The 27,557-nt window shown below is 36.8% G+C and overlaps 2 protein-coding genes across 5 annotated transcripts in view; both read left to right on the top strand.

Annotated features, from left to right (window-relative positions):
- LOC107673904 (regulating synaptic membrane exocytosis protein 1-like) overlaps nucleotides 1-11,322 on the top strand; it is a 73,601-nt gene extending 62,279 nt beyond the window's left edge. For all 4 annotated transcript variants that reach the window (XM_016467718.1, XM_016467721.1, XM_016467720.1 and 1 more), the window contains 9 exons: nucleotides 412-524; nucleotides 638-747; nucleotides 1,241-1,401; nucleotides 2,186-2,406; nucleotides 5,696-5,846; nucleotides 7,632-7,744; nucleotides 7,833-7,934; nucleotides 8,768-8,907; nucleotides 8,993-11,322. In XM_016467718.1, coding sequence (XP_016323204.1) covers nucleotides 412-524; nucleotides 638-747; nucleotides 1,241-1,401; nucleotides 2,186-2,406; nucleotides 5,696-5,846; nucleotides 7,632-7,744; nucleotides 7,833-7,934; nucleotides 8,768-8,907; nucleotides 8,993-9,208 — 1,327 coding nt within the window. In that variant the 3' untranslated portion in view covers nucleotides 9,209-11,322. The remainder of the gene's footprint in view (nucleotides 1-411; nucleotides 525-637; nucleotides 748-1,240; nucleotides 1,402-2,185; nucleotides 2,407-5,695; nucleotides 5,847-7,631; nucleotides 7,745-7,832; nucleotides 7,935-8,767; nucleotides 8,908-8,992) is intronic.
- A 3,907-nt stretch (nucleotides 11,323-15,229) lies between these two features.
- LOC107673905 (potassium voltage-gated channel subfamily KQT member 5-like) overlaps nucleotides 15,230-27,557 on the top strand; it is a 133,430-nt gene continuing 121,102 nt past the window's right edge. Inside the window, exons 1-2 of the mRNA XM_016467722.1 lie at nucleotides 15,230-15,305; nucleotides 20,948-21,367. Of these exons, the coding sequence (XP_016323208.1) occupies nucleotides 21,033-21,367 (335 nt within the window). The 5' untranslated portion in view covers nucleotides 15,230-15,305; nucleotides 20,948-21,032. The remainder of the gene's footprint in view (nucleotides 15,306-20,947; nucleotides 21,368-27,557) is intronic.

Raw genomic sequence — 27,557 nt, 5'->3', positions numbered from 1 at the left:
TGATTTTGCTCTTTTCTCAAATGTTTTGTGTGGTTGCCACTTTTCTTACTGAAAATCCACCTGTCCTCATTATCTACCCACAGCTTTCTGTGTTTGCCGCTCTTTCACAGTTTACCACTGTTTTTTTCCATTGGTTTCACACCCTCCACTCTTGTACTTGTTTTGCTTTCCTAATGACTCTTAGCAATAATACGTAATCTGATGTGAGTAATAATGTGTCCTGATCATGCAGACATGGGTCCGATCAAGATTTGGTGGCCTTTTAGTGAAAATGTGTACTACTTCTTGCTGCATTTTGGTCCACACTGGTTGATGATATTGACCACCTTTGTACTAAATAAAATCATAAGCTAAAGTTTCCATCGCTCTTTTTGTTTCTTTCTCTCTCTCTCATTTTGTCTCCTCCATCAGGGTGCAGCCGCACACCAGCCCTGCATTCTCCTCATCAACAGCCACCAATTCTTCGACACGCAAGGTCAGACAGCTTCCCCAAGTCCCCGCCAAAAGCAGCAGTGTAGAGCAAGGTACTGTCGTTGTCTGCTGACTTGTACTGGTTAGTTTTCCAAATGTTCTTTGAGTAAATCTGCAAAATATGAAATGATGAGCATCATATTGTTGTGTATCATGTATGTATTAGCTCTTGCTTCAGAGGAGCGAACGCGGCAAATGAAAGTACATACCTTCCGAACACCAGCTCCATCCAGTACCAGCCAGGATCTGGAGAGTACGCTCAAGAATAAACGAGAGGTGAGTGCCGTTTTACAATACAATAGATAGATTAAAATAGATTTTTATTTATTTAATTTTTTTTGAGAGAAGTGTCGTAAGCTCAACAAGGCTGCATTCATTTGATCAAAAATACAGTAAAAACTGTAATGTTATTGTGAAATATTACAATTTCAAATAATTGTTTTCTAATTGTAATATATTTTAAACTGTAATCTATTCCTGTGATGGCAAAGCTGAATTTTCAGCATCATTACTGATGAATATAAAGTTCAGAAGAGCAGCGTTTATTTTAAATATAAATCTTTTATAACATAAATGTATTTATTGTCACTTTTGATCAATTTAATGGATCCTTGCTGAATAAGAGTATTGCTAAAAAGTAACCTATAAAATCGCACTGACCCCAAACCTTTTGAGCGGTAGCGTATAGTCCCATCCCAACTGTTTTTAAAAATCTAGAATGCTCAGAACTTATGTGTGCTTTCATTTTTTGTGTATTTCATTCTACCAGCTTTATAAGGAGCAGCGAAGGAGCTGTGACAATGTGTCCCACAAGTCCTCAGACAGTGATGTCAGTGACGTGTCAGCCATCTCTCGCGCCAGCAGTGCCTCGCGGATCAGTAGCACCAGCTACATGTCCATTCAATCAGAACGACCCAGGGGTCACTTTAGGTGAGATGCATGGTGTAGCGTCACACTGGACTGTTGCATTATCTGTGAATTTTTATAGTATTTTGACACTCTGTTTGTGATGTCATGTATTAAATGTCATGCATTCATGTTGTTTGTTTTCTCTTTGTTGGGACTTTATTGTACATTGGTAAAATCAAAATCTGTTGAAACATTTCTTGAATTCTGCTGGGAATGTTAGAGAGCATATTGGTGGTAATGAGGGTCAATAACAATTGATGTAATCTATAGAGTTATAAAACCACAGATTTATCTGTATAGTGCCTCCACCTGTTTATTTATAAACATGGTGGTCAATAGTTAATGTCAACGTAACAGTGGTTAATTTACATACATTTGCATTGTGAACGTGGAGTACATATAAACTTCTGTTAATAAGTTTAGGGTCAGATTATTATGGAGTCAAGAATGGATTAAATTTAATGAAAATTTGACACATTTTTTTTTAATAATATATGAAATGTCTTTATTATTTCAAATAAATTCTGTTATTTTGAATTGTCTATTCATCAGAGTATCCTCTTTTATATCAAAATGGCAAAGAAAAAAAATCTGTTTCCCATTATCCCTTTAAATGATTCTCAGTCTCGGTCTTTTCCATGATAGCATCATTCTTAGATTTTCGGTAAACTCATTTTGAGGGAAGTGGAAAAAAAGCAGAAAGAGCACACACAATAATCAAGTGCAGAAGGTCGTATTAACGTCAGAATAGTCATTTTCCATTTGGGTTACTGAGAGTCTTTGCTATGTTTTCTCCCAACACCAGCCGTCATATTCATCCATCCAGCCGCACCATGCTGAAGAGTACAAGTGTTAGTGGGGAAATCTACACTCTGGAGCGTACGGACGGCAGTCAGTCAGACACCGCTCTGGGAACACTGGGAGCAGGAGGGAAAAAGCGCAGATCCAGCCTTAGCGCACGTGTAGTCGCCATCGTTGGCATTCCCTCTCGCCGCAGCAGGAGCACCTCTCAGCTCAGTCAGACAGGTGAGACACTTCCAGCCAATCGTATACTTGCACCTTGTCACTTCCTTTGTGTGTGTGTGTGTGTGTGTGTGTGTGTGTGTTTTTTTTTTTTTTTTTTTACAGTTAAAAGCTCAGATTTCTATGCAACAATGGAATATAGCTTGGACGGGGGTATAGATCAGGTATTGTACCTAACAACATAAATATTAAAATACAAGACATGCTGCTCGCTGCTTCACATACCATATAGGGCCTTTGACGAGGACTTTTGTCTTTGGATATCACTGTCTGTTAAAGTCACATGTGGACAGTGGTGGTGTACACCTTACAAGAATTCAGTTTTAAATATAACTTTTATACTCTTTTAAAAAGCAGAGAAGCGATACAGGACACAGATAAGTTTCATGGGCTCAGTTAATGTAGCCTGAGGTGCCCTCTACTGGTGAAGAAGCTAAAATCAGCAGTTATTATGACCAGAAATGCTTTATATCTTGAGTAACAATGAAAAGATATTCAGTTGAATGACATTAGTGTCATCAGGGCCAAAAGCGGTAGGGAATTGTCTCCAAAATAAAGACTGACAAATTTTAAGGAGCAATTTCTTTAAAACCATCCTTTCCATCAGTTCAGACCATTTGCCAAGACTGTTGGACATCTTTTTTTCAGTCTTCCTGCTTTACTTAGATTGCTATCTCTTATCAGTGTCTCCTCTTTTTCCGGGGTCACCTTTGTCTGATGGATCTGTGTATCAGGTCTCTCTCTACCCTGTTTCACCTCTTAAAGTAGCATGTGTCTTCAGTCTCTGTTAAAGTGTGGGAGCTGAAACCTCAGGCTGGAAATATGAATGGCAGCATGTTAGCATTGGCAGACGTTCATTGTGTCAGGTGCAGATCAACCCTGAATTTCTATCAGATGTAATGTAGATAAATGCCTTTGAAGTTGGATCTGATATCCTCTAAAATCTCATATTTTAAGCAGTCTGTTTATAGTTTAATAAATGGACTACTGAAAAAAGAAACAAATTCAAAAAGGATGGCAAAAGAAGTTTTTTTGGCACCACTGTCTGCCAAGCGCTTGGATAATATCTTAAAAGGCCCATCAGATGATAAATCAGAAAAGAGTTGCAAAACTGCAATAAATCAGCATTTTAAAGAGCTCCGCTGCTCTATAACAGCTGTTCCACACTCTGCCCACTGCACCAGTCTCATCCATTCACAACCATAGCCAAAACTAAAAATATGATTGCCAGAACACTTTCTAAATCTGTATACATGATTTAATACATTAGGTATTATGAAAAAACAACAAACAATTCTTTTAAAGCATTTACTAATTTTAGTTCATGGTAATTTATGTGTATACTAATACATTTTTAAATTGTATAAATTAACATAGTTAATGTAATGCATAAACAGGAATTAACAGTATATTTACTCTACCAATCAAAAGTTTTAATGTTGGTCAGAATTTTTTTTTCGATTTTTTTTTTTTTTTGTTTCGAAGCAGGAGATGTTACACTCATCAGGGGCGAAGAACTTCATCTTAGATCGCAATATTTTCTCCTGAGTGACAGCTGTAAGAATAGCACACAAATTTAAACACCCAGGCACACACACACACACACACACACACGTGAATATAAAACCTTGCAAAAATCAAAGCAAATATGTCCTTTTATTTATTTATTTTTTGTATTAGACCTGCAATATTTCAATAGAATCCTACTTTATCTATTTATAGTGGCATTGTACTGATCTAGAAATCATTCAAATCCCCAAGACAAAATAACACAATTATCTTAATTATGATGATTAATTATTTTAACCTTTTGACCGAACTAATATTTTTAGTTTAAGCTTCTGTTTTGTAGGTCTTGCAGATTCTTTCCCTTGCCCCCGTTATGAAAGCCCTGTGAATGGTAATACTGTTTTTTTTTTTTTCCATCCACAGAAGCAGCCAACAAGAAAGCAAAGGGATAAAAGTTTTAATGTTGGTCAGAATTTTTTTTTCGATTTTTTTTTTTTTTTTTTTTTGTTTCGATTTTTTTTACACTCTCCAAGGCTACATTTATTTGATATTAAAACATAATTTATTCCTTTCATGGCAAAGCTGAATTTTCTTATTATCAATATTAAAAATGGTTGTGCTGCTCAATATTCTTAATGGATGAAAAATTATTTTTAATAAAAAAAATTACATTATTATTTTTGTGGACGTTTTTCAAGATTCTTTGATGAATAGATTCTTTTCAGGATTTATTTGAATGCTGTTTAAAAAAAAAATCTTACCCTGAAAATGGTGAATCGTAGTGAATGAATTATCATGAACCTAGATTAATAAATGCTGTAAAAAATGTTGTTATTGATAGTTGGTTGTAGGTAGTTCATTTTACCTAATGCATTAATTGATGTTAACAAATTGAACCTTTTTATAAAATGTTACCAGGATTACTTACTGTTTTAAAACGTTATCCATTAAACATTTTTTAATAGTCAACGCTGTTTTGTCGATACCATCTTAACAGTGAACCTCAACATACAGATGATCTTAATGTATTGTATTCCGTAGATTAGTGCTCTGACAGTATTTTTCTGTTTCCTCAAATAATATCAGAGCCATGCACGTCTTTTAATGAGAATCCCTGGGCATTTTTTTCTGTAAGTTTTGTCAGAATAAGCCACTGATGGTGGCCTGATGAAAGAGAGCATGATGAGTGAAAAGATAAATCTCTCTGCTACATTTTTACTCAAAACAACTGGCATGACAGTGCCTCTGTGAGCCACCTCCATGGTTGACATTTTCAAAGGATCTGTAATCCATCAAAAGGCCATAAATAGTACGGATGGTGCCCCATGACGTCCAGCAGGAGATGTTACACTCATCAGGGGCGAAGAACTTCATCTTAGATCGCAATATTTTCTCCTGAGTGACAGCTGTAAGAATAGCACACAAATTTAAACACCCAGGCACACACACACACACACACACACACGTGAATATAAAACCTTGCAAAAATCAAAGCAAATATGTCCTTTTATTTATTTATTTTTTGTATTAGACCTGCAATATTTCAATAGAATCCTACTTTATCTATTTATAGTGGCATTGTACTGATCTAGAAATCATTCAAATCCCCAAGACAAAATAACACAATTATCTTAATTATGATGATTAATTATTTTAACCTTTTGACCGAACTAATATTTTTAGTTTAAGCTTCTGTTTTGTAGGTCTCGCAGATTCTTTCCCTTGCCCCCGTTATGAAAGCCCTGTGAATGGTAATACTGTTTTTTTTTTTTTCCATCCACAGAAGCAGCCAACAAGAAAGCAAAGGGATCCAGTCAGATCCAGCGCAGTCAGGAGACGGGAATGGCAGTGGAGTATCCCCGCAACGTCATGGCTCGCCAAGCCAGCCGAGAGTCCACTGATGGCAGCATGAACAGTTATAGCTCTGAGGGCAAGTTAGTATCTAAAGCAGTGTAAACCCCTTTTTTGCATACTCACAACTTTGCAGTTCTAAACCACATATTTATAAGTCAGTTTTTTTTCCTCGGAATTTTGCATCAATACCTCAGGTGTTTCCATAAATATTTATTTATCTGTTCGTTTATTTCTTACAGTTTGTCTAGGGCCATCATTTATTGCATAAACCCACGTTGAGCTGCTGTCAGAGCTGCTTTTATGTGACATGGTACTAGACAAAAATTGAAGCATATCAGTCATGATCCAATAATAAAATGGTGATGTATTGTGATATATTGAGTTTGGGCTCAGGAAGGGTTTTTTGGTAATGAAATTGATACTTCCTTTTAGCAAGGATGCATTCAGTTGATTAAAAGTGACAGTAAAGGTTTATATAAAGTTACAAAAGATTTATATTTCAAATAAATGTTGTTTTGAACTTTATATTCATCAAAGGGTCCTTATAAAATGATCACGGTTTCCACAAAGGTATTAAGCAGCACAGCTGTTTCAACAGATAATTATAAGAAATGATTCTTGAGCACCAAATCAGTATATTAGATTGATTTCTGAAGGATCATGTGACACTAAAGACTGGAGTAATGGCTGCTGAAAATTCAGCTTTGCCATCAAAGGAGTAAATTACATTTTAAAATATATTCAAATGGAAAACAGTTCATTTAAATTGTAATATTTTTCACTATATTACTGTGTTTTTAATGAAATAAACACAGCCTTGAGCATAAAAGACTTCATTAAAAAACTTTTGAATGGTAGTGTACTGTATGCATTACGATGTATAATGTAACTCGTAGTTTATGCTATTTTACCCAAAGCTGACCTGCTTCCCAACTCACACTTGTCTTGTCTCTGGTGTTTTTATGCATTGGCTGCAAACCCATCACTCATAGATAAGTGGTCTCTCAACAGGCTGTGTGTCATGTTCATATGAGCTTCTCTCATCTAGATTTATTTGGAAAAACCATAAGGATAAGCTAATAGAGAACAGTCTGATTTACAGAGCTAATGCTGTGTCCACTACTTTCTCAGCTCCATCTTTGGAGCCAGATGGCAAGCGGTACTCCCCTATAATAATTAAAATATCCATCATCTGCAAAGAGGGGTCTTGGCAGGGTCTGTAGCTGCGCAGAAACGGCAGTCACGCTTCCCTTTGCGGCTTCAGAGCGGCGGTTGGTCGGTTGACCTGGCCACCGTGTCACTCCACAGAGTGTGACTCTGCGACTCCATGATTTAAGGCTTATTTTACATGAACATGTTTTAAATAGTCTGAAATCACATAAGGCTGTTCATATGGTAGCTTGACACGGGCTGGCACGTTCCTCAGACATTCCTGCAGTAGTTAGGTCATGGAAATTGCGCTGGTCTCAAAGGAAATATTGAGTGTATTAAGAGGGGCCTTAACGCAAGACAGGGTTTACATACCATACCATACACAGCACAAGTCTGCTGCTGGAGGAGATGGGCTGCGTTTCACTAGCTTTTGAACTCTATATGAGGGCAGTAGGCTCATTCTGGAATAGTAGATTTCATCCAAATAAACTAATTGTTTTATAGGTTTTTGTTTGTTTTCATATGTTTGTATCTACAAAGGATTCAAGAAATTCATTTTTGAATTTCTATTGATTTATGACAGCAAAGTATTAAGAACAGCTGAAGATAACACTGTAACTTGTATTTGAAATGCTGCCTTACAGTATGATATCTATCTATCCATCCATTCATTCATTCGTCTATCTGATAACCTGTGTATGTGTGTGTCTCAGTCTGATCTTCTCAGGGATGAGATTAGGGGCCGACAGCCAGTTCAGTGACTTCCTAGATGGTCTTGGCCCTGCTCAGTTGGTGGGTAGACAAACACTTGCTACGCCTGCTATGGGTGAGTAAACATCTTCATATATGTATGGACTAAAGTCTATCTAAGTTGAATTTGCTGCAATGAATTTGTTTTTTGTTTTGTTTTGTAGGAGATGTTCAGATTGGACTGATGGACAAGAAAGGGCAACTAGAGGTGGAGGTTATCAGGGCCCGTGGTCTTACGCCTAAACCAGGTTCCAAATCGCTGCCGGGTGAGAGCGTGTCAACACTACATAAAAAAAATTCTCATTAGTAGTGAATAATACTGAATATAGATCACGGATTCATTGTGTCTTCCACTTATTGTGTAAACATTGTTATTGTTATGAGTAAATTAATCAGTTTTAAGTATATTGATTTTTTTTCCTATGTAAGCATTAGGAACCAATAAAAATGGTCAGTAAGTTTTTTTTTTAATAGAAATGAATACTTTCATTCAGCAAGGATGCATTAAATTGATCAAAAGTGACAGTAAAGACATGTTACACAAGATTTCTATTTCAAATAAATGCTGTTCTTTTGAACATTCCATTTATCAAAGAATCCTGAAATTGTCACAAGAAAAATGTTAAAGATTTTCCACAAAAAAAATGTAAGCAGCACAACTGTTTTCAACATTGATAATAATAAGAAATGTTTCTTGAGCAGCAAATCAGCAATTAGAATGGTATCTGAAGAATCATGTTACACTGAAAACTGGAATATATTAAAATGGAATACTTAGAAAAAATGTAAATTGTAAAAAATATTTGACAATATTACTGTTTTTAATGTATTTTTGATCAAATAAATGCAGCATTGGTGAGCATACAAGACTTCAAACACTATAAAAAAATCTTACCGACTTTTGAACGGTAGTGTATTTGTAGTTTTTATAGTGCTTGGACTAACAGAAACATGTGTTTAAATGTTCTTAATGGAGTGATTACAGCTAGGAAATTTGATGATTTATACATTGTACTAATTGTAAATATGACATGTGCCACCGCCAGGCACAATAACTGCCTGAACAGCCCTAGTTGAGCACTACGTCTGCTCTTCACAGCTCCCTATGTCAAGGTCTATTTGCTGGAAAACGGAGCGTGCAAAGCCAAAAAGAAAACCAAGATTGCACGAAAAACGCTCGATCCTTTGTATCAGCAATCGCTGCTGTTTGAGGAAAGTCCGCAGGGTAAAGTTCTCCAGGTAGGAAGCGAATTTCATTTGTTTGTTCCCGATATGCCTCCAAAGTCCAACGTTTGTGCGCACTGACCACTGATTGTGTCTTCAGGTAATAGTCTGGGGAGATTACGGCCGCATGGACCACAAATGTTTCATGGGAGTCGCCCAGATTCTTTTAGAGGAGCTGGATCTTTCTAGCACAGTGATCAGTTGGTACAGACTGTTTCCCCCTTCATCACTGGTCGACCCAACGTTAGCTCCTCTCACTCGTCGCGCTTCCCAGACCTCGCTGGACTCTTCAGGGCCGCCGGGCATCAGGTCCTAGTGAACAGACGGGAGCGCGAGGCGAAACAAAACACACGACCCAGTGGACCAAGGACCGGAGGCAACAATCAGAACCAGAGCGGCAGATAAAGAGACAGATGGACAGAATCATGATCAAAGCTTTGCTGAAGCCTGACAATCACTTCTCTCTTTTACTTTTGATCTTTGGGTTGTAGAGATTTCCTTTGATCCACTCTGCTCCTTTACTGCATGTTTTGTTGCCGAGATGACGATTCAACCCAAATAAAAAGAGAAGGAAGGGAGAGGCAGCCGAAACGCGGTCCTGCTTCATCTGACAGGAAGCGAAGCTCACAGTGGCGCCGGTAGCCTAGACTGCTCTGGTCAGTCAGCACATTTATTTTCTCACGTGTGTTTGAGAGTTAGCGAGAGTGAGAGGACAGCACTGCCCTTCCTCTATATTGCACTTACAGGAAGTCCCTCTGCTGAAAGACCAGAAGTCGAGGGTTAAAGGTCAAAATTTAGTCTGCTCAGAGAGTTTCCTCTCTGCATCACGGATGCTGCATCCAAGGCCCCGCCATGTGCCGGTCTGGCACAAACTCAGACTCAGATTGTGTGACTGCGGTGTGTGTGTGTGTGTGTGAGTGTGCGTTTGCGTCTAAGAAGGCAGGGACGCCTGAGAACCTTTTAAGTCTGTTTACAGCAGTCGCTACCGACTGCTTTGCCTTTTCACGTTACTGTTGATTTGGTAAATAGGCACACTTTGTAGAATGTGAAAACATGCTTCATGTTTTCTGACATTTGTGTCATACGAGCTTCATGGAAGACACAAAACCACTTGTATTTGATTCACCGGGACTGTAAGAAGCTGCCATAATCATTTAGGTTCCCTGACAGGAAACTGCAGAAACGGTCACTAGATGCATTAGCTCACTAACATATTTGATTCCCGGATTTCACGCGATCACAAACCATATCTTACAGGCCTTTCCAAGCATTTTTAATTCTATTCTGTTTGGTAAAGGACCTGTACATTCTGATATTCAAATTTCTACCCGACTAGAGTTTACATTATTTTAATGCAAGCACAAAAAGAGAAAAAGTTCAAGCTTTTGGAGATTAAAACTAATACAAAAAAAGAGGCCAAAATCAGAAGCTTCCTATTTTTAGCTGTTTGTCATCAGTTTTCAGTTTAGTTGATTATAAAACCAATCTCACAGATCCCCCCTGAGCATTTTGAATGTGACAGTGAGACGTTCCAACAAGGGGAACAGATGCCACCAACAAGGGGAACAGCATGAATCTGGAACTGTTCCAAGTTGCATGCACATTTTGTAAAACAAGACAGATGAGAAAAAAAGAGACTACAATAAGTGTGTGTTAGTTCCACAAACTGTAGGCCAGCTTGTATGTTGCATGTACTTGTACAGTTTGCTTGTACTTGATATAAATAGATGATCAAATAAAACTAACCATTCATTCCATGTGTGGGCATTTGGCCGGGTTCAGCCATACACACAGGCCTTATTTTGGGGCTGAATGTCTATAATAATTTTTAAGTTGTTTGATTTCCTTTTTTGTTTTGTTTTGTTTTTTTTAAACCCTGGATGGAAAATTAAGTGCTGCACTGTAGTACTGAGCAAACACAAGGCCCTATTTTTATTAAAGATGTTGGTGTTCACTGTAGTCTGTACTACTGTGAGGCTAAATCTAAGGTAGATAATCTGTATAAAAACTAGAGCTATCTGTATATGGAATATAATTACGAAAATCACAATGACTTAGAGATATATTGATATTGAAACAGAGTGTATCAAGTAAACATCACTTACGTACATGCATATATGTAAATATGAGTCTGCAAAGAAGTTTACTTATATTTACAAAGCAGCCCCATTCAAGTTAATGGATCAGTGCTCTGTCTCTTGGTTCTGCTGAGCGGAAGAAGGGATGCCTCAAGTTTTATTTTAGTGATGCCCAATCTGATGAGAGAAATTTGGACCTCTGCCGACCTGTTGCGTTATCATAAATGCTCATGAATCCTTGTTTCAATGAGAAGTTTACTTTATATGCCTGGTTAGGGCAGAGTTATTTACTTTGTCAGTATTATTCAAGGATACTGATTGTTTACAGTTCGTGTGTTCCACTGAAACAAAATTAAAAGCTTTTACTTTGTTTTTATTTATAATCCATGCTAATTTAAAAGGTGTAAGAATACTTCTGTACCAAATATTTTAACAATTAAAACTGATTAAATTATTCATATTTTACATTTTGTCCATCCCCTCAAACCAAATCAAGGTCAGTCTAGTAGCATCCTGTCCACCAATCCATCATACTGATGCTAAACATAATCCAATCCCTCCACCACGTGGAGACAAATAGCATTACACTTTTCCTTCCTTTTGTTTAGTTTTTTAATAGTTATGCAATGGTCACTGTTTAACAAAAATAAAAATACTAAAAATACTTCTGTCAGTGCTTCAGATTTCTGGAAATGTGACAATAGACTGTGTTGTGTGTTTATAGTGGGTAGCTGTTATGCCTAATTCAGTTATGTGGCTAATTGTAATTTAAAGGGGTCATATGATGCAATTTCATTTTTTCCCAATAATGTACAGTATGTGGAAAATAATGCGTTTTTTTAAACTTTAAACCGCATAAACACATTTCATTACACCAAATACACAAATAATGTTCTTTTTAGCAGCATCATATGACCCCTTTAATGTCAGTGTCTGTTTAGGTGAGCAATAAAAGTAGCCATTCTGAAGTCTAGTGGAACATAACCTTAAAGAAAAAAGCTTAGCCCTGCACTAAATTACTTGTATAATGTTATGTTTTTATAATAATAATAGATTTGGTGTTACTTCAAATTTTATTCAGCGTAACACTCACTGCTGCTATTCTAATGTTAGTGCACCGATCAGTAACACAGAACAGGAACCAAAATTGTTATTAGGGCATAATATTACACAGATGCTTCACCACTAAACATCAAATCAAGCAGCGGCATATCAGGAAATCATGACGTCATTGCACAGTTAGTTGGATTGTAACAAAATAGTGCTGTTTTTTCCATGAACCACATCATAAATTTAAAACTGAAATCAAAAACAGGCAATGATATTAAACAGAGTAATGAGGCAAGGCAGGTTTATGTATGTACACGCTCTTAAAAAAAAAAAGTGCTATAAACAGACATGACAAAGAGACAGAAAACAAAGACATGAAAGTGCAAACAATGAAGGCTTTAAAACGTTAAAAGAATCATAATTCTATGAATAGAATCATAATCAAAAATACACCAACAGAAAAATAAAGGTAAGAAGGGGAATAGTAAACTACTGTATATTAAAAATACCTTTGGTTATCTTCACCAGTGTTATTTTACTATTATTTATATACTATTATAGTATTTATTAATATTTTGAATTAGCTTTTTATATTTCAGTTTCAGTTCAGTTTTATATTTTTACGTTTTAGTCATTTTGTTATATGCATTTGTTATTTTGATTAGTTTTTATTTAATATTTCTATGTAGCTTTAATTAATTTTTATTTCAGTTTTAGTTTTAGTCATTTTTCTTCAACTTAAACCTGTTTAATTCAGTTAGTTGCCAAGGCAATATTTCTAATATTTGTTTAGGTTTTTTAAGTTTCATTTTTTCATACAATGTTAGTTTTATTTTATATCAACTTTATTTGATATAAAAAAGAAAAAAAGAATTGCACACTTTCATCATGAAGGAAGACATGGCCTATAGAAGCAAGGCAGAGAAGGAAAGGGTCAAGAATGACAGCAGCTGCAACCCAGGTGTGTTTTTCGAGACCAAACCTATTTTGGTCCACTATGTACTACAGACAGCACACCTGATGTCGAGAATTCAAGGGTTAGTGGACAACACAAGCTGTACCATCATTTTGGTCCAACAATGTGTGAGTGGTTGAATCTGAACAGCTTTAGCAGGAAGGAATAACAAGACAGTAAATTACAAGATGATTTGTTATCATCTTGCGAACTGTGAAGAAATCAGTGCAGGAAGTTGTTGTGGAGTTTCAGATGATAACTGGGAACATTCCTGCAGCCAGGGGCAAATTTGGTTTAACCTGACATAAAATATCTGTGACATTTGCACTTCATTGTAATAACTTGCTACTTTAAAATGGTTGAACTGTCTGCATGTTCAGCAATAAAAGGGAGTAATTTGCAGTGATAAAACAATGGATGCATTTATAATGAAAACTAGTTTCATGAATACTGCACAGTATACATTGTATACTGCCTGCTATAAATGAAAAACAACATTTCAAACACTAGTATGCTACTTTTGTCAAATTACAATTTGTGTAAAAAAATCTCTCAACTTTAGAATAGTATTACATTTTTTTTGTAATACTAATATTTTGTTTTCATTTTAATTTTCCTTTAAATGTTAGTCATTTTAAACAAACAAAAAAATAATAAATAACAAATAACAATATCTATTTTGACATAGAAGAACATCAAGTTTCAGACTTTCTATTTATTTCTTTTTTTTTTTTAATTTTTTGAAGCTCTTAAATATTTTCACTCATTCATTTTACTCTATTTAAGAGGGCAGAGTTCTGAGGAGGCAATACACACAATCGTTTCCTGTAAGTTACTGTTCGAAATCTAATGAGATAAAAAGATAATGTACCGTGAAATAATGGTAAGAAATCACTTTTTTCTATTGAATTAATACGGTGGCCGAGAGAGCTCAACGCGCTGCAACTTCAGAAAACACATGCAAATAGAAAAAGCACCCGCAAATCAAGAAAACATCTTCATCAGGTTGACAGCAGGTGCTGCAAATGCTCACAACGCAAACAAATAAAGAAACGCGCTGCAAATGCTCACAACACAACTAAATAAAGAATTTTATTCGCAGCGCGCTTCTTTGTTTGGTTGTGTTGTGCGTATTTGCAGTGCATTTCTTTATTTGGTTGTGTTGTAAGCATTTGCTGCGTGTGTGTTGTCAAATTGATTTAGTTGTTTTCTTAATTTGCAGGTGTTTTTTTTTCTATTTGCAGCGCGTTTCTTTATTTGGTTGTGTTGTGAGCATTTGCAACGTGTGTTGTCAAATTGATTAAGTTGTTTTCTTAATTTGCAGGTGTTTTTTTTCTATTTGCAGCATGTGTTGCCAAATTGATTTAGTTGTTTTCTTAATTTGCAGGTGTTTTTTTCTATTTGCAGCACGTTGAGCTCTCTCGGCCACCGTAGGAATTACCTTCGCGAGTTGAACGCGTAACTCAGCGCAACAAGTGTAGTCCGACTGAGGAGCAAATTAACAGCAAAGAAAAGCAGTCACGTTTACATGATAAATCTTATTTTTTATAAAACTACTCCAGTAAAGTACAGATACTTGAACAATTTACTTAAGTACAGTAACGAAGTAAAACTACTCCGTTACTGTCCACCACTGATATCATGTATAATGTTTGTCATATACATGTATTTTGATCTTGTTCATAAAAAAAAGAAGGAAAAAAAGTATTTCCGAGACGAAGCTTTCCGAGACTAGGAATCAATTGAACCAATTGCTTCGCACAATGATTCGCTTTTTCGAAGCGCTCAAAGTGACGCCTTGCTGGTCAGAACGGTGTAAATGCGAAAACTCAGCCCAAACATGCAGAAAACTCGTCCTTTTTGTTATACAAATGTTAAATTAAAATGAAATTAAAGTTACATGAAAAAGTAATAAAAATTCACTCTACAAATTTATAATATCGATCCAAAATCGCCCCTAGCGGCGAACCATTGAAGTTCTGAAACATTTTGAAGCCTCGTTTACTGAAATCACGTGGCAGTTTGATGCGCGCTCCGATTCACTAGTTCCAAACAAATGATTCCAACGCGCTCAAAAGTCACTGACAGACGTCGTCATTGAATGAACTCACTGAATCAATCAGAGTGGTTACAGAATCTTCTGACGGAACTAAACTGCAATTTGTCATTACTTTTAGGGACATCCGTTTCGAAATAAAGTTTAAGGCTTGGACAAGAGTTAAACAATCAACATTAGGCTATAACATAGTAATCTGCTGAAGGTATCTGAAATGTTTCGCGTTCTGTCGTGTGAGCAGGTGAATCAGTCAGGACTGTGAAGCAGGCATTCAGTAAGTACATTCATAAACTTTGCATTGCCAGTCAGCTGTTAGTGGAACGTGTCTGTTTTGTCTGATTTCAGACTGCCTGGGAAATGAAAACAGTGCCGTGAAAAGATTTCAAACATTTTTAAAACGGGGGTTGATTTATGGCCAGTCTTGCAAATATGTAAAAAGCATATCTTGCGCTCCATTCTTCAAATGAATCTATTGCTAATATTTTAAGTCTCGTTACTCATTTCTCTTCGCCTTGATCCCGATGGCCATATAATCCTCATAGCTTTTTTGTTATGACCGGGGTTATTGGAGAGTTTGTCTGGGTTCTCACTATCCCTCACCACCGTGCCATACTCACATTCTGCAGAAATGTGTTTCTGATGGATTCCATGGAGGAGGCTTCAACATTAGAGGCTTCAGTAAACTCTCTGTTAATTCACAGATCTTAAAGTTATGGCCAAACCAAGTCATAGTTTTTACAGTGTAACCTCTAAATCAGTGAATCTGATTTCATTGTGAAATTAAGGTTAATGTGATTGTGATTTTTTTAATATAATTAATGACTGCAGCTCTCAGCTTGGCCTAGCTACTACGCTACTATAGTTAAATCACATAAGCTATAGGGAACCACACTGTTAGAAGAATAGTAGTGGCAGTATTTTATTTATTTATTTATAAGCTGTTGGTTTTTATCTTATATACTATATTTCAGGCTTGTAGCAATACTTCAGTAGCATTAAAGGGGTCATATGACGTTGCTAAAAATAACATTATTTTGTGTATTTGGTGTAATGCAATGTGTTTATGTGGTTTAAGGTTAAAAAAACATTATTTTCCACATACTGTACATTATTGTTTCTCCTCTATGCCCCGCCTTTCTGAAACGCGTCGATTTTTACAAAGCTCATCGTTCTAAAAAAGCCAGGTGTGCTCTGATTGGCCAGTTATCCAGTGCGTTGTTATTGGCCGAATGCCTCAAGCATGTGATGGAAATGTTACGCCCCTTAACATACTGTGATGCCTACTCTACACTGCTCAAAACTCGCATTTGAATCATCAGTGGCAAATTATTTAAATATAAAAAACATACTTACAGGCTGCGAGTCAGAAGCGCCAGACTTTCCTTGCAATGTTGGAACTGCCCAACTTTATAGAAACAGCCTTTGTGCCACAGACGCATTGTAGGCTACTGGTTCAGGAAACAGTCCTCATCCTCCATAAAATGCGCAGCACACATCTGAATATTTGGGTTGAACTGTTCTGGAACAGTGTTGTAAATACAACTTAACCACTGATTTCTAGTTGTGTCCTCTTTTGGAAGGCCAAACAAAGTAGTTTCGCTTTCACAACAAAACACACAGCGACTCCACAACATGGCAGCAGCGGCAACAACAAGAATTAAAGTTACACTTTCTTTCTTTGCGTGAACATTTGGGCGGCGTTATGCAAATCTTCCCACATCATGACGTAGATATGTGGGGGCGTGTTAGAACGAGCTGTTTTAGGTAGGAGTGGTTGACTCTTAACTTTTATAAAGAATATCTCTTTGGATTTGAGACTTTAGTCTTTGCAACTTTACAGATCTTCTTTATGCACCAAGAGCTTGTAACACTCCAAAGAGAAAAGAAAAAATTTAAATCGCATCATATGACCCCTTTAACATTAAGTGGCATTGCATCTGATGTACGGAAGCCATTGGCACATGCCAGTATGCTCAGTGGCACATCCGGTGACATTTCCGGTTTTCACTGACGTGTGTCAGTGGAGAGTGGCATGAGCCAATGACACTTGAGACATGTGCCGATGGATTGTGTCACTGCAAACCGTCCACATGGAATTAATCTATCATGGGTCACTACAAATACCAAATGTACAGTCGCATCTGTTACTGCAAACTTTGATTTTGGTACTGACACCTACCTGCGTGCATGCAGCATCATCAATATAACATTGGCCAGCGCAATCTATCTCCTCTATGGCTATAATGTTTCAAAAAATTATTTGATAGAATTATGCAATAGAAAAATTAAACCATTTTATAACAATGTGAATTTTTTTTTGAAAAATGTTCAGGCAAACAAAAGGACACAAGACAAATATAAAACACATGAAGAAGCGTGAGTTGTTAAACAAATTAACTCCGCAATGTAATTGATGTGCTTGACAGAAACTGAAACGTATCATCAATTAAATAAAGTTCTGCCATTAAGTGTGTGTGTTACACTGTTTACGTTATACTCCGGCACAGTTCATCGGCACATGTCACAAGTGTCAGTGGCACATGCCACACTCCACTGACAGATGTCAGTGAAAACCGGAAGTGTCACCGGATGTGCCACTGAGCATACTGGCATATGCCAATGGCTTTCGTATGCCAGATGCCATGTCACTTAATGTTATACTGCCTCTCCAATACTTTGTAAATGAGTAGGCTAGTATTAACAGACTCACACCACTAGAGTGTGTTGTTGTTAGCAGTTAATGAATCCTTCTTGGAGAGCTATCCACACAATAATAAAAAATTGGAGTTATGTCATCAGAAATATAGTAATACATTTTTATGATCATAATAATAATGTGTGAATGTCAAAAAATGTAGTATCAGAAAAACTACCCTTGTCAGCAAAATTATTACATAGGATAAATGTCCTGTTCATAAGAGTTCACGCATTAAGTTCATATATGCAGATGTTTTTACCAACCCAGTACAGCAGTAAATTTGAGCTTTGCTTGTAATAAAATACAATAAATTGCTTTGTCTTATAATAAAATTACATTGATCTCAAGTCTGCACCACCAGGATCAATAAATAAACTCAATAAAAATGGTAATATTTGTATTGTAAAAACAAGGTGTTCTTGTTCATTTGGCTTATTTATTTGACTTTCTGTTCTCACTCTTGGCAGTGTTGTTAATGAAAGCTTAAACAGCTTTTGCACAGCTGCAAGAAAGCCCATATGGCATAATTATGCTTTTTTTTATACTGTAACTCTATTCTTAGTGTGAGAAATAGTAAAGATTTTATCCACTCTATTTGCACATTAAGCACAAAATTTAAACTTAAAGACTTGTGAATGGGACAAACAGATACTTTAAAGAAAAAAGAATCATAATGTCTCATGCACGTGAACCAATTTCTAAAAAGCATGAAAAAAGATGCTGATACATGGTCTATTATTCATGTCTAAGACTGATATAACCTGAATAATAATGCTGCAACTATATTTGCTGACATGGAAGCACATTGTAGAGTGACAGTATTAGATGGTGACACTGCAATATAAGGTTCCCTGAATTTGAGACAATCAGTGAAGCGCTGAGCAGCTGCGTTTGGCATCTCACTTTCTTACACGCACAAAGAGACACACACTCAGTGCAGTTCTATTGCCAGTCTCTTCATGTAATGCTTTTGCGTTTCTCTCGTATATTATTCAGTATTTCATGACAAGACTTATGTGCCTTGTTATGTGCAGTGTATTTAATGTGATTTATTGGCAGGACAAATAATTTTTATTTTTAATGTCAAAGTAATTGAATTAATCATGCATAATGACAGTATAGTGAAAAACAAATGTCATGACAAGACTTATGTGCCTTGTTATGTGCAGTGTATTTAATGTGATTTATTGGCAGGACAAATAATTGTTATTTTTAATGTCAAAGTAATTGAATTAATCATGCATAATGACAGTATAGTGAAAAACAAATCATATCACGGGAGCTGAAAAAGAAATGTTACCGAGTCACAAAGAGACATTCTTAACAATGCCAGGTAGACTGCTGTTATATATGTAGAATATATTAACGTTCACATTGCACTTCAACGTACCGTGGTATACCTACCGCTTACCGGCGTTTGCATTTAATTTTTTTTCGGATCACGTGATTTGTCTGCCAGAGGCTCCGCTAGATCTTCGGGCTGCGGGCTCCGTGATTACCGGATCAGACTGAAGCGGTTTCAGTTGTGTAGGAACCCAGAAAGACTCAGTTATGCGCTTAAGTTTTTTTGTTTGGTGTTTCTATAAAGAGTCTTTTGAGGTGAATCTGTTCTGCCACCACAGTGAGTAGAGAACTAGCCTATTATTAGTTGTAATTCAAACACGTTTTTCAGTTGTGTAGGAACCCAGAAAGACTCAGTTATGCGCTTAAGTTTTTTTGTTTGGTGTTTCTATAAAGAGTCGTTTGAGGTGAATCTGTTCTGCCACCACAGTGAGTAGAGAACTAGCCTATTATTAGTTGTAATTCAAACACGTCTGTAAGTCGATTCAAGATGATGTGGGCACATCGGTGTTATAGTTAAATGTTTGTATCAGTGATGACAGAGTTTCCCCAGGCTTGAATAACTTTGTTTCGCTATATATTTGGATGAGATTGTCAGCTGTGTCTTCAGAAACGTACGTTTTTACACAGCCTTAAATGTGCTGTCGTTAATCCGAGCCGCTCAGCAGAGAATGAACGCGCAGTTCTCTCTCAGCTCGACATAAATGGGCATCTGCAGAGGAAGCAGATGGCGATTCCAAAGCACTTGGGAATCTTATTTATCACAATCGCGATTAAATATTATTATGTACGAATTCTTTTTGGGCATTTTTTTTAAAACAAGGAACATCAATAAACAGTTTTGGGGGAATAAAAATTAAACGCGAGGCAGCAAATTATTTGTTTGACCCTCTTAATCAATTAATCTCAGTTGACCCCCAAACCCCAAAAACGTTGTAGGTCACACCATGATTTTAATATGAAGAAATTTTAGATTACAATAGTGCACTAAGTAGCCTATACGCTAGAAAACACAAGTCGCATCAGGGGCGGTTCCAGTGCCCCTGTGTCAACAAGCTTGCCCCCCAAGCTTAATTTCAGTCATGTTCACATAGTGAGGAATACTATTAAACTACCCAAGTGTCCTCTGTACATTATAAAACTCAAGCAACTATGACTTTGCAAAGTTAGCAAAGAGTCAGCAGCTACCAGAGGACAGATAAAGGCTAACACGTTTAAGAAATTTTGATTTCAATATTTCATTTATTGTCCGGTTTTGCCCTACATTAATTGCTTGCCTTTTTAGTAGGTGATATGAAGCAGACGCGACTGTGAAAAGACCAAATCTGGTAATGAAACATTGACATTGAGTTGAAATTGTTATAGCTTACTTCTAGAGATTGCAGTGATGCATGAAATGGTGAAAAATGACTGAATGAATAATTTTAAAATTGTGCCCCCTAAAAGCATAAAACTCATAATTTGCCTGTATTGGAGGTGTTTAAGTCCTACATTAGATTTTGTCAGCACATCTGAACTAGAATACAGTAGTCTATGGTTTACAGTAGCACACACACACACACACACACACACACACACACACACAGACAGAGAAATCGAGAGCGTGCGTTCTGCTTAATGTCGGGTGATGCCCTCCCCTCGCCAAATCTCTACTGAGATGGTGACGCTCCTTCAAAACTCCAATCTCACGGCGGTGGGAGCAGATCGCTTGAGTCATCTGAAGGTTCATAACTTTACTAAATCTTTCACAGCTTATCTGCCAATGAGTTGGATGCCTGCACTTGTCAGTAGGTGATCCTGTTGTAGTCTATATAATCTTAAAGAAAGGGTAAGAAAAAAAAGAGAAGAACAATAAAGTATCCAATGTTTTTACACAGGGAACTGTGAAGCTCGTGTGCAGCCTCTTTATATGTGCGCAGCGCTGGTGCCAGACGCGCGTTTCCAGCCCGCGCTAGTGATGCGATGCCCCGCAACCACAGCGGAGATGAGAGCGGTACTGGTCTCTGGATGAAAACCTCGCAGCACTATGGCATGAAAGATGTTGAAGCCGGTCGTGAGACCATGAACAGCGCGACCAAGACAGTCGACGGCCTGCTGACGGCGCCGGGGACAACAGGTGCAGGAGGCTCGGAGAACCAGAGGAGAAAGCAGGGCGCCCGGCTTAGCCTGCTGGGGAAACCGCTCACCTACAGCGCGCAGAGCGGCCGGAGAAACGCGCGCTACAGGAAGTTCCAGAACTACCTCTACAATGTCCTGGAGCGACCACGAGCCTGGGCATTCGTTTACCACGCCTTTGTGTGAGTTAAAATGTTATTACTCTTTTTATTGATTACATCATGTATGTTGGAGTTCACCTGTTACTTAAAGTCACATTTATGCATTTAATTTTAAAGGTCTTTTTTTTCATGGAATGAATGCCTCGCTGAATGTTTTATGAAAGAAATGTAGGGATGTAGAAAATTGCAATCTGCTGTACAGTATTTTTATGAGTTTATATGCCAGTCTCATAGTTATTAAATTTACTGCTTAACAGAACATAATGATCAAAATTTTGAAGCAGCATTTCCAAGGGTTTCTTTCAACTCATGTTTGATGCCATATCCAGTATAACAATAAATAAACAAATATGGTAATAATTAATTCAGGGTTTAAAAAATGGCTCTAGTTACATACAGTTACAATAGTAAAACATGTTCGATCATTGACTTAATATCTTTTAGTGGCCTTTGATAGACTCTGTCGTTTGCCTTTTAAATGCACCAATAAGATCTCAGGGTTTGCGTTATGGTCTGTATTTGCTATGTGGCATTTATGTTTATGGCTTTTCAGAGATTTTCTGTAAGCCCCCTGAAAGTGATGCTCTTTATATGACCCCATTTAAAGAGAAATGCATGCACTCTGACATAGTTTTTATGTTCAGATTGGTTGCGTCTGTTGACATGTTGTTAGGAGCGTTTGTGAAAGAGGAAGCCGAGCTGTCGGATGGTGAGACTGGAGCGCTGCTCTGTGCTGCGAGACAGGATGTTGTTGTTTTATTTGTGCTGAGAGGACAGCTGAGGTCATGGAGGTTAAGTTGTTACATCTGCAACAACGCATTGTCCCACACTAGTCAGAAACATCACAGAATCAGCACACTTGGACTGTGCTCATGCTTGAATATGCTATCAGTAGGGGGGAAAATCAAGAGTGGCTTTTACATGAGTTGTTACTTGGTTGTTATAAGTAATTAGTTTTTGACAAGCTTTAGAACATTTTCACTAAGCATTTGTTCTGTAGCCACTGGTTCATATCATTATGGAAATGATGGATTTTGCATATAATTTTGGAGGGCATAAGTCAAACTCGGATTGCATGTGCACATGAAAGGAAGAAACAAATGTTAAATGTGGTGAGAGGTTTCATCATGAGAAATAAGTCAATGAAGAAAATCTTAATCTTTTGAGACTATAGTAGCCACACAATAGTCTCTCTATAGAGACTATTGTGGTTGTGATTGATTGTTCATTGATTTCAAACAGTCCCCCATGTCTTCTTTCACACAACATTTTGAAACCATTGGTTTCAAAATGTTGTGTGAAAGAAGACATGGGGGACTGTTTGAAATCAATGAACAATCAATCACAACCACAATCTGTGCCCTTAAGCAAACCATATGCTGCTTCTGCTGTCTCCGTCATGTACTCCTAACCTTTGTGATAAATAAATTCTATTGAATAGAACATTATTAACATTATTAGCACTTTTGTCTCTTGTGCCAATATGCTTGAGGGTCAGATATATAGTATGAACATACAGTATGTCCCATATGAACACATGCTTGGTTAATTGCATCATTAATTATGATGTCATTTAGAGCTTGAGGTTGATATCAGCTGAATTATTAAATAACTTATGTGACAGAAGAGGTCATTAAATGTCACACTTGCTGTTCCTTGATAATTTATTGCTATAACATATAAGAGCTCAAAAAAGTAATATGCAGTTTAATTAAACTAACAAGGTATGTAACATAAAAAAACCACAGAATTAAAATTACTGAGATTATTATTAATTATTATTTCTAATACAACCTATATCTATCTATATATTATGTCTAATACAACCTATATAGCATTTTTAATGATTTTAATGATTTTCAGTTTGTTTCAATTACTTTTATGAATTGATTAGATACTGGCTAGTCTGAAATGATGTAATCTGGCCTTGTTCTTTGTGTGTTGGATAATCAAATTCTGCTTTTTGTGAGTTTTTCAGCAAGGCACCCCTACCAATGTACAGTATGTCTGTCATCTAATGTAGTATTACTATATACCACATGTGAGACTATAATGCACTATAGCCTTTTGTTAAGATGAACAACAGGTTCTTTAAATGGAAAGGATTTTCAGTGGCCATATCAATAACTCACAGTTGTCTGCTCACCCAGCAAATGTTTTTACAGCGCATCAAAGCAAGATCATTTATCTTTTTGTGTCGAGCTGATTACAGAACTGCAGCTGAGAGCATTTCACCAAGGTTAAAGCTCCGTGGCACACCTCTGTATCAGTATCAACAAAAAAATTGTATCACCTTTGCTAATGCTAAACCCATAACCCTCTCTGATTATCATATTTGACACTCAGATAATGTAATGAGGGAATCTTTAAACAAACCTCCCTGTATCCTTTCCTATATGCATTAATGCTCTACATGCAGCTTCACCAACACAAAGAACACATTATGCTGCCATCATGAACACTTACAGTGGTGTGAAAAAGTGTTGGCCCCCTTCCCGATTTCTTATTTTTTTGCATGTTTGTCACACTTTAATGTTTCAGATCATCAAACAAATTTAAATATTAGTCAAAGATAACACAAGTAAACACAACATGCAGTTTTTAAATGAAGGCTTTTATTATTAAGGGAAAACAAAATCCAAACGCTTGATTGCAGTTGTTGCTGCTAAGGGTGGCCCAACCAGTTATTAGGTTTAGGGGGCAAACACTTTTTCACACAGGGCCATGTCGTTTTGGATTTTGTTTTCCCTTAATAATAAAAACCTTCATTTAAAAACTGCATGTTGTGTTCACTTGTGTTATTTTTACTAATATTTAAATTTGTTTGATGATCTGAAACATTAAAGTGTGACAAACATGCAAAAAAATAAGAAATCAGGAAGGGGGCCAACACTTTTTCACACCACTGTACATCATTAAAGCCACATTCAGTATCCTTTATCCCCTCAGAAATCACATGCATTCTGTAAGATTGAAAAAGGAAATTGCACAGTAGGTGAACTGCCATAATCATCTGTATACGTCATGCCATAGTCAGATTCAATTCCTCTTTATATGACTGAGAATTCATCTGGTTTGAGGGAGAAGTTAATTGAGTTCCCCATTCACATGTCCTAACTGTGTTCCATTTCATGGTTTAGAAAACTGGATATTCTACTTAGATGGCTCAGATTGACTTCATTCTGAGTTATCGAGGGTGATTTATACCGTAGGCTGTGCCGGTGGCTTTTAAATCGTAACAAAATATTTAAAAGTTCCCATCTGTAATGGTCTCCTGCCTCCTCTGTGACACAGAGAGCAATAAAGGGCCTCTTGTTCTCTGAGCACTCAGAAAGGTGCTCTAGTTTGCCACTGACCCGGTTAGACAGGCAGAATGTGATATATACAAGAGTCAGCCAACTAACATTAGAGATTTTTCTACTTCGTCTTAAGATGTCAGTTTGGATTTAATCTTATTTCCTTACACTGGAATTCGGAAGGGGAATTAGGAGATGTCAGTCTTTCATTTAATTAGCCTTTTAATGCAAAGTAGTGCAAATTTACTGAATCAATACTGACATTAAGTACCAATTTCCCAGCACATTTGAGTACTATCATTTGCGTTATGCAACAGGTCCTGTAATTTGATTGGCCAAGCTTTTCACAGTTTGTATAGCTAACTCTGTTTGTCTGTTTTTGCAACACTTCCAATTGGATGCAGGATTTTTTTTTTTACCTGGATTTGTGAGAGACAAAAACAGTTGATGTTCTTGATGTTGTTGCTGTTCTTCATGAGCTGTGTAAACTGTTGATGTGCTTTCATTTAAGATGCACCTGTTTGCTGGAGAAGACCATTGAAGCACTGGCCACCAAGGCCAATCCAGTCACTCCCACCATTGTCGTAATCGAATCACAAGCTGCTTTTGCTCATGGTTGGAAGGTGTATGGAAACCGAGTTGGCTCTCGCTTAATGGAAAAAAGGTTTTAGATAAACTCAAACAGGTCACAGATCTTGAAAAAGTGCAAAGGGGAGGCAATAAACAGGGTGTCATGCCTGTGTTCCAGTGGGAGTATGAATGATAGGGGGAAAGGCTTTTGAAAAGGACACTGTTTGATCACGTCAGGGGTGCCTGACACAAGACAGACCTTGAGGAAGAGCTTCAGTTCTCAGACAGGGCACTGTATGAGCATGTTGAGATGCCAGCTGTGCCGAGAGAAAAGCAGTGTGGAACAAGGATACAAGCATTTGGACGTTTCTATCCTACTATGTGTCATCACTGTCGATGAACTAATCTATCATTACAACCTTCTGTCCTTTGAAAGAAAGGAGTTTTCTGCTTCTTACATTTTCACTGAACCTGAAGAAGTGGAAAAACACTGTTTCTGAAATGTGTTACACACAGAATACACTACAGTTCAAAAGTTTGGGATTGGTACAATTTTTTTGTCTCTTATTCTCACCGAGGCTGCATTTATTTGATCAAAAATAAAGCAAAAACAGTAATATTGTGAAATGTTATCGCGATTTTAAAATGTAACCATTTTCTATTTTAAAATATTAAAAAATTTAATTTATTCCTGTGATGGCAAAGCTGAATTTTCAGTAACCATTACTCCAGTCTTCAGTGTCACATGATCCTTTAGAAATCCTTCTAATAGGCTGATTTGCTGCTCAAGAAACATTTCTTATTATTATAAATATTGATGTTTTGTGGAAATTGTAATTTTGTGGAAATTGTGATGCAATTTTTAAGGATTCAAAATAACATAATTTATTTGAAGTAGAAATCTTTTGTGCTATAAATGTCTTTACTGTAACTTTAGATCAATTTAACGAATCCTTGCTGAATATTAATTTCTTTAAACAATCTTTGAACGGTAGTTTATGGTATGTGCCAACATATTTCCACAGAATTGAAATTTGTGTTATTCACACATTTCTACAAATTTTCCATCCCTTATGTGTTTGTTCATTCAATATTTTTTTTCCAAATTTGGCAGTTTAACACATTTGACTAAGTTTAAATGAATCTTTTCTGAAAACAGGACATAAAGTGTGAAAAAAGGCTGCATATTCTGATAGGGCCTGCCTATACGACAGCCACTGCTGCTTGAAACTTTCAATAAAATGAATGTTGGCATTAAGTTTAATAACAGGGAGACCATTAGCCAATAACAGTTTCTCAAGGCAACAGTACTGCTTTGTCGCTGTTTCTCATGATATAGATGATGAATCAATAGAAAGCCTCATTTGCTGCAGTTAACACAAGGACTTTGTGTTTCCATTCTGCTGATTTCATAATTTTAACCGGATGGCAGGTAGTAAAACGTCAGAAATTGGTCTTATATTAGTTGCCCTTACTGACAGGGAGGCTGACTGATGAAGGCAGCCGTCTTCTCTTAATAGCAAACCCTGCAACATAAGTAGTCTGTGTGGCTGGGCATAACCCAGTGGGGCTTCCTTGCTCAGCAGTGCCCAAGCAAACTGGGCTCACTCGTTGTCACTCTTTGATCTTACCTGTCAGCATGAAGGGGTTCCCCTGATAACACAGCATTTGGGTATATGAAGACCGGTGTGCACTGGGTTCTGGTTTGACAGCTCTCTGGTTTGAACTGATTACAACATCTTATGAATTATAACAGTTAGTCAGCATAATTTCCTTAGGGTTTTCTGAATAATTTCTCCAGTTTGCTTCCCACGCACATGAATAATCTCTACGTGAATCTTTATTGATGTACTTTAAGTGTGCAGTATGTGCTGAACTTCTCAACTTGATGAAGTACATTCTTTAGGTATGCAGATGTGTAATAGGACTACATTCTTAGACATATTACATCCATCATGCTGTCTTTGACCTTTGACCTGTTCTTTGATGTATGATGCACTAACAACAACTGTGAGAATAATTGACTCAGATGTTAAGTACAATTTAAGGAACAGCTTTCTTGGTTTATATAGCACTTACAAAAGCCCCCCACCTCAGCTTTCTGACTTAATTAATTAATTTATAAATGGATTAAAAAAAATTGGAATCTAGCTCAACCAGGTGTATTTTGACTACTGTTTATGCATATTTGGATATACTGCATAAACAGTATGCAGTATATCTGAATACTCATTATACTTTTTATGCATAACGTTCAAAAGTTTTGGGTCAGTAATATATGAATTAGTATTTTTATTCAGCAAGGATGCATTAAATTGAGCAAATATGACAGTAAAAATGATGTT

The sequence above is a fragment of the Sinocyclocheilus anshuiensis genome, unplaced genomic scaffold (assembly GCF_001515605.1).
Source record: "Sinocyclocheilus anshuiensis isolate Anshui unplaced genomic scaffold, SAMN03320099.WGS_v1.1 scaffold292, whole genome shotgun sequence".
Lineage (NCBI taxonomy): Eukaryota > Metazoa > Chordata > Actinopteri > Cypriniformes > Cyprinidae > Sinocyclocheilus > Sinocyclocheilus anshuiensis.
The sequence above is the reverse complement of the archived record's forward strand: the minus strand, read 5'-3'. Positions and strand labels throughout refer to the sequence as shown.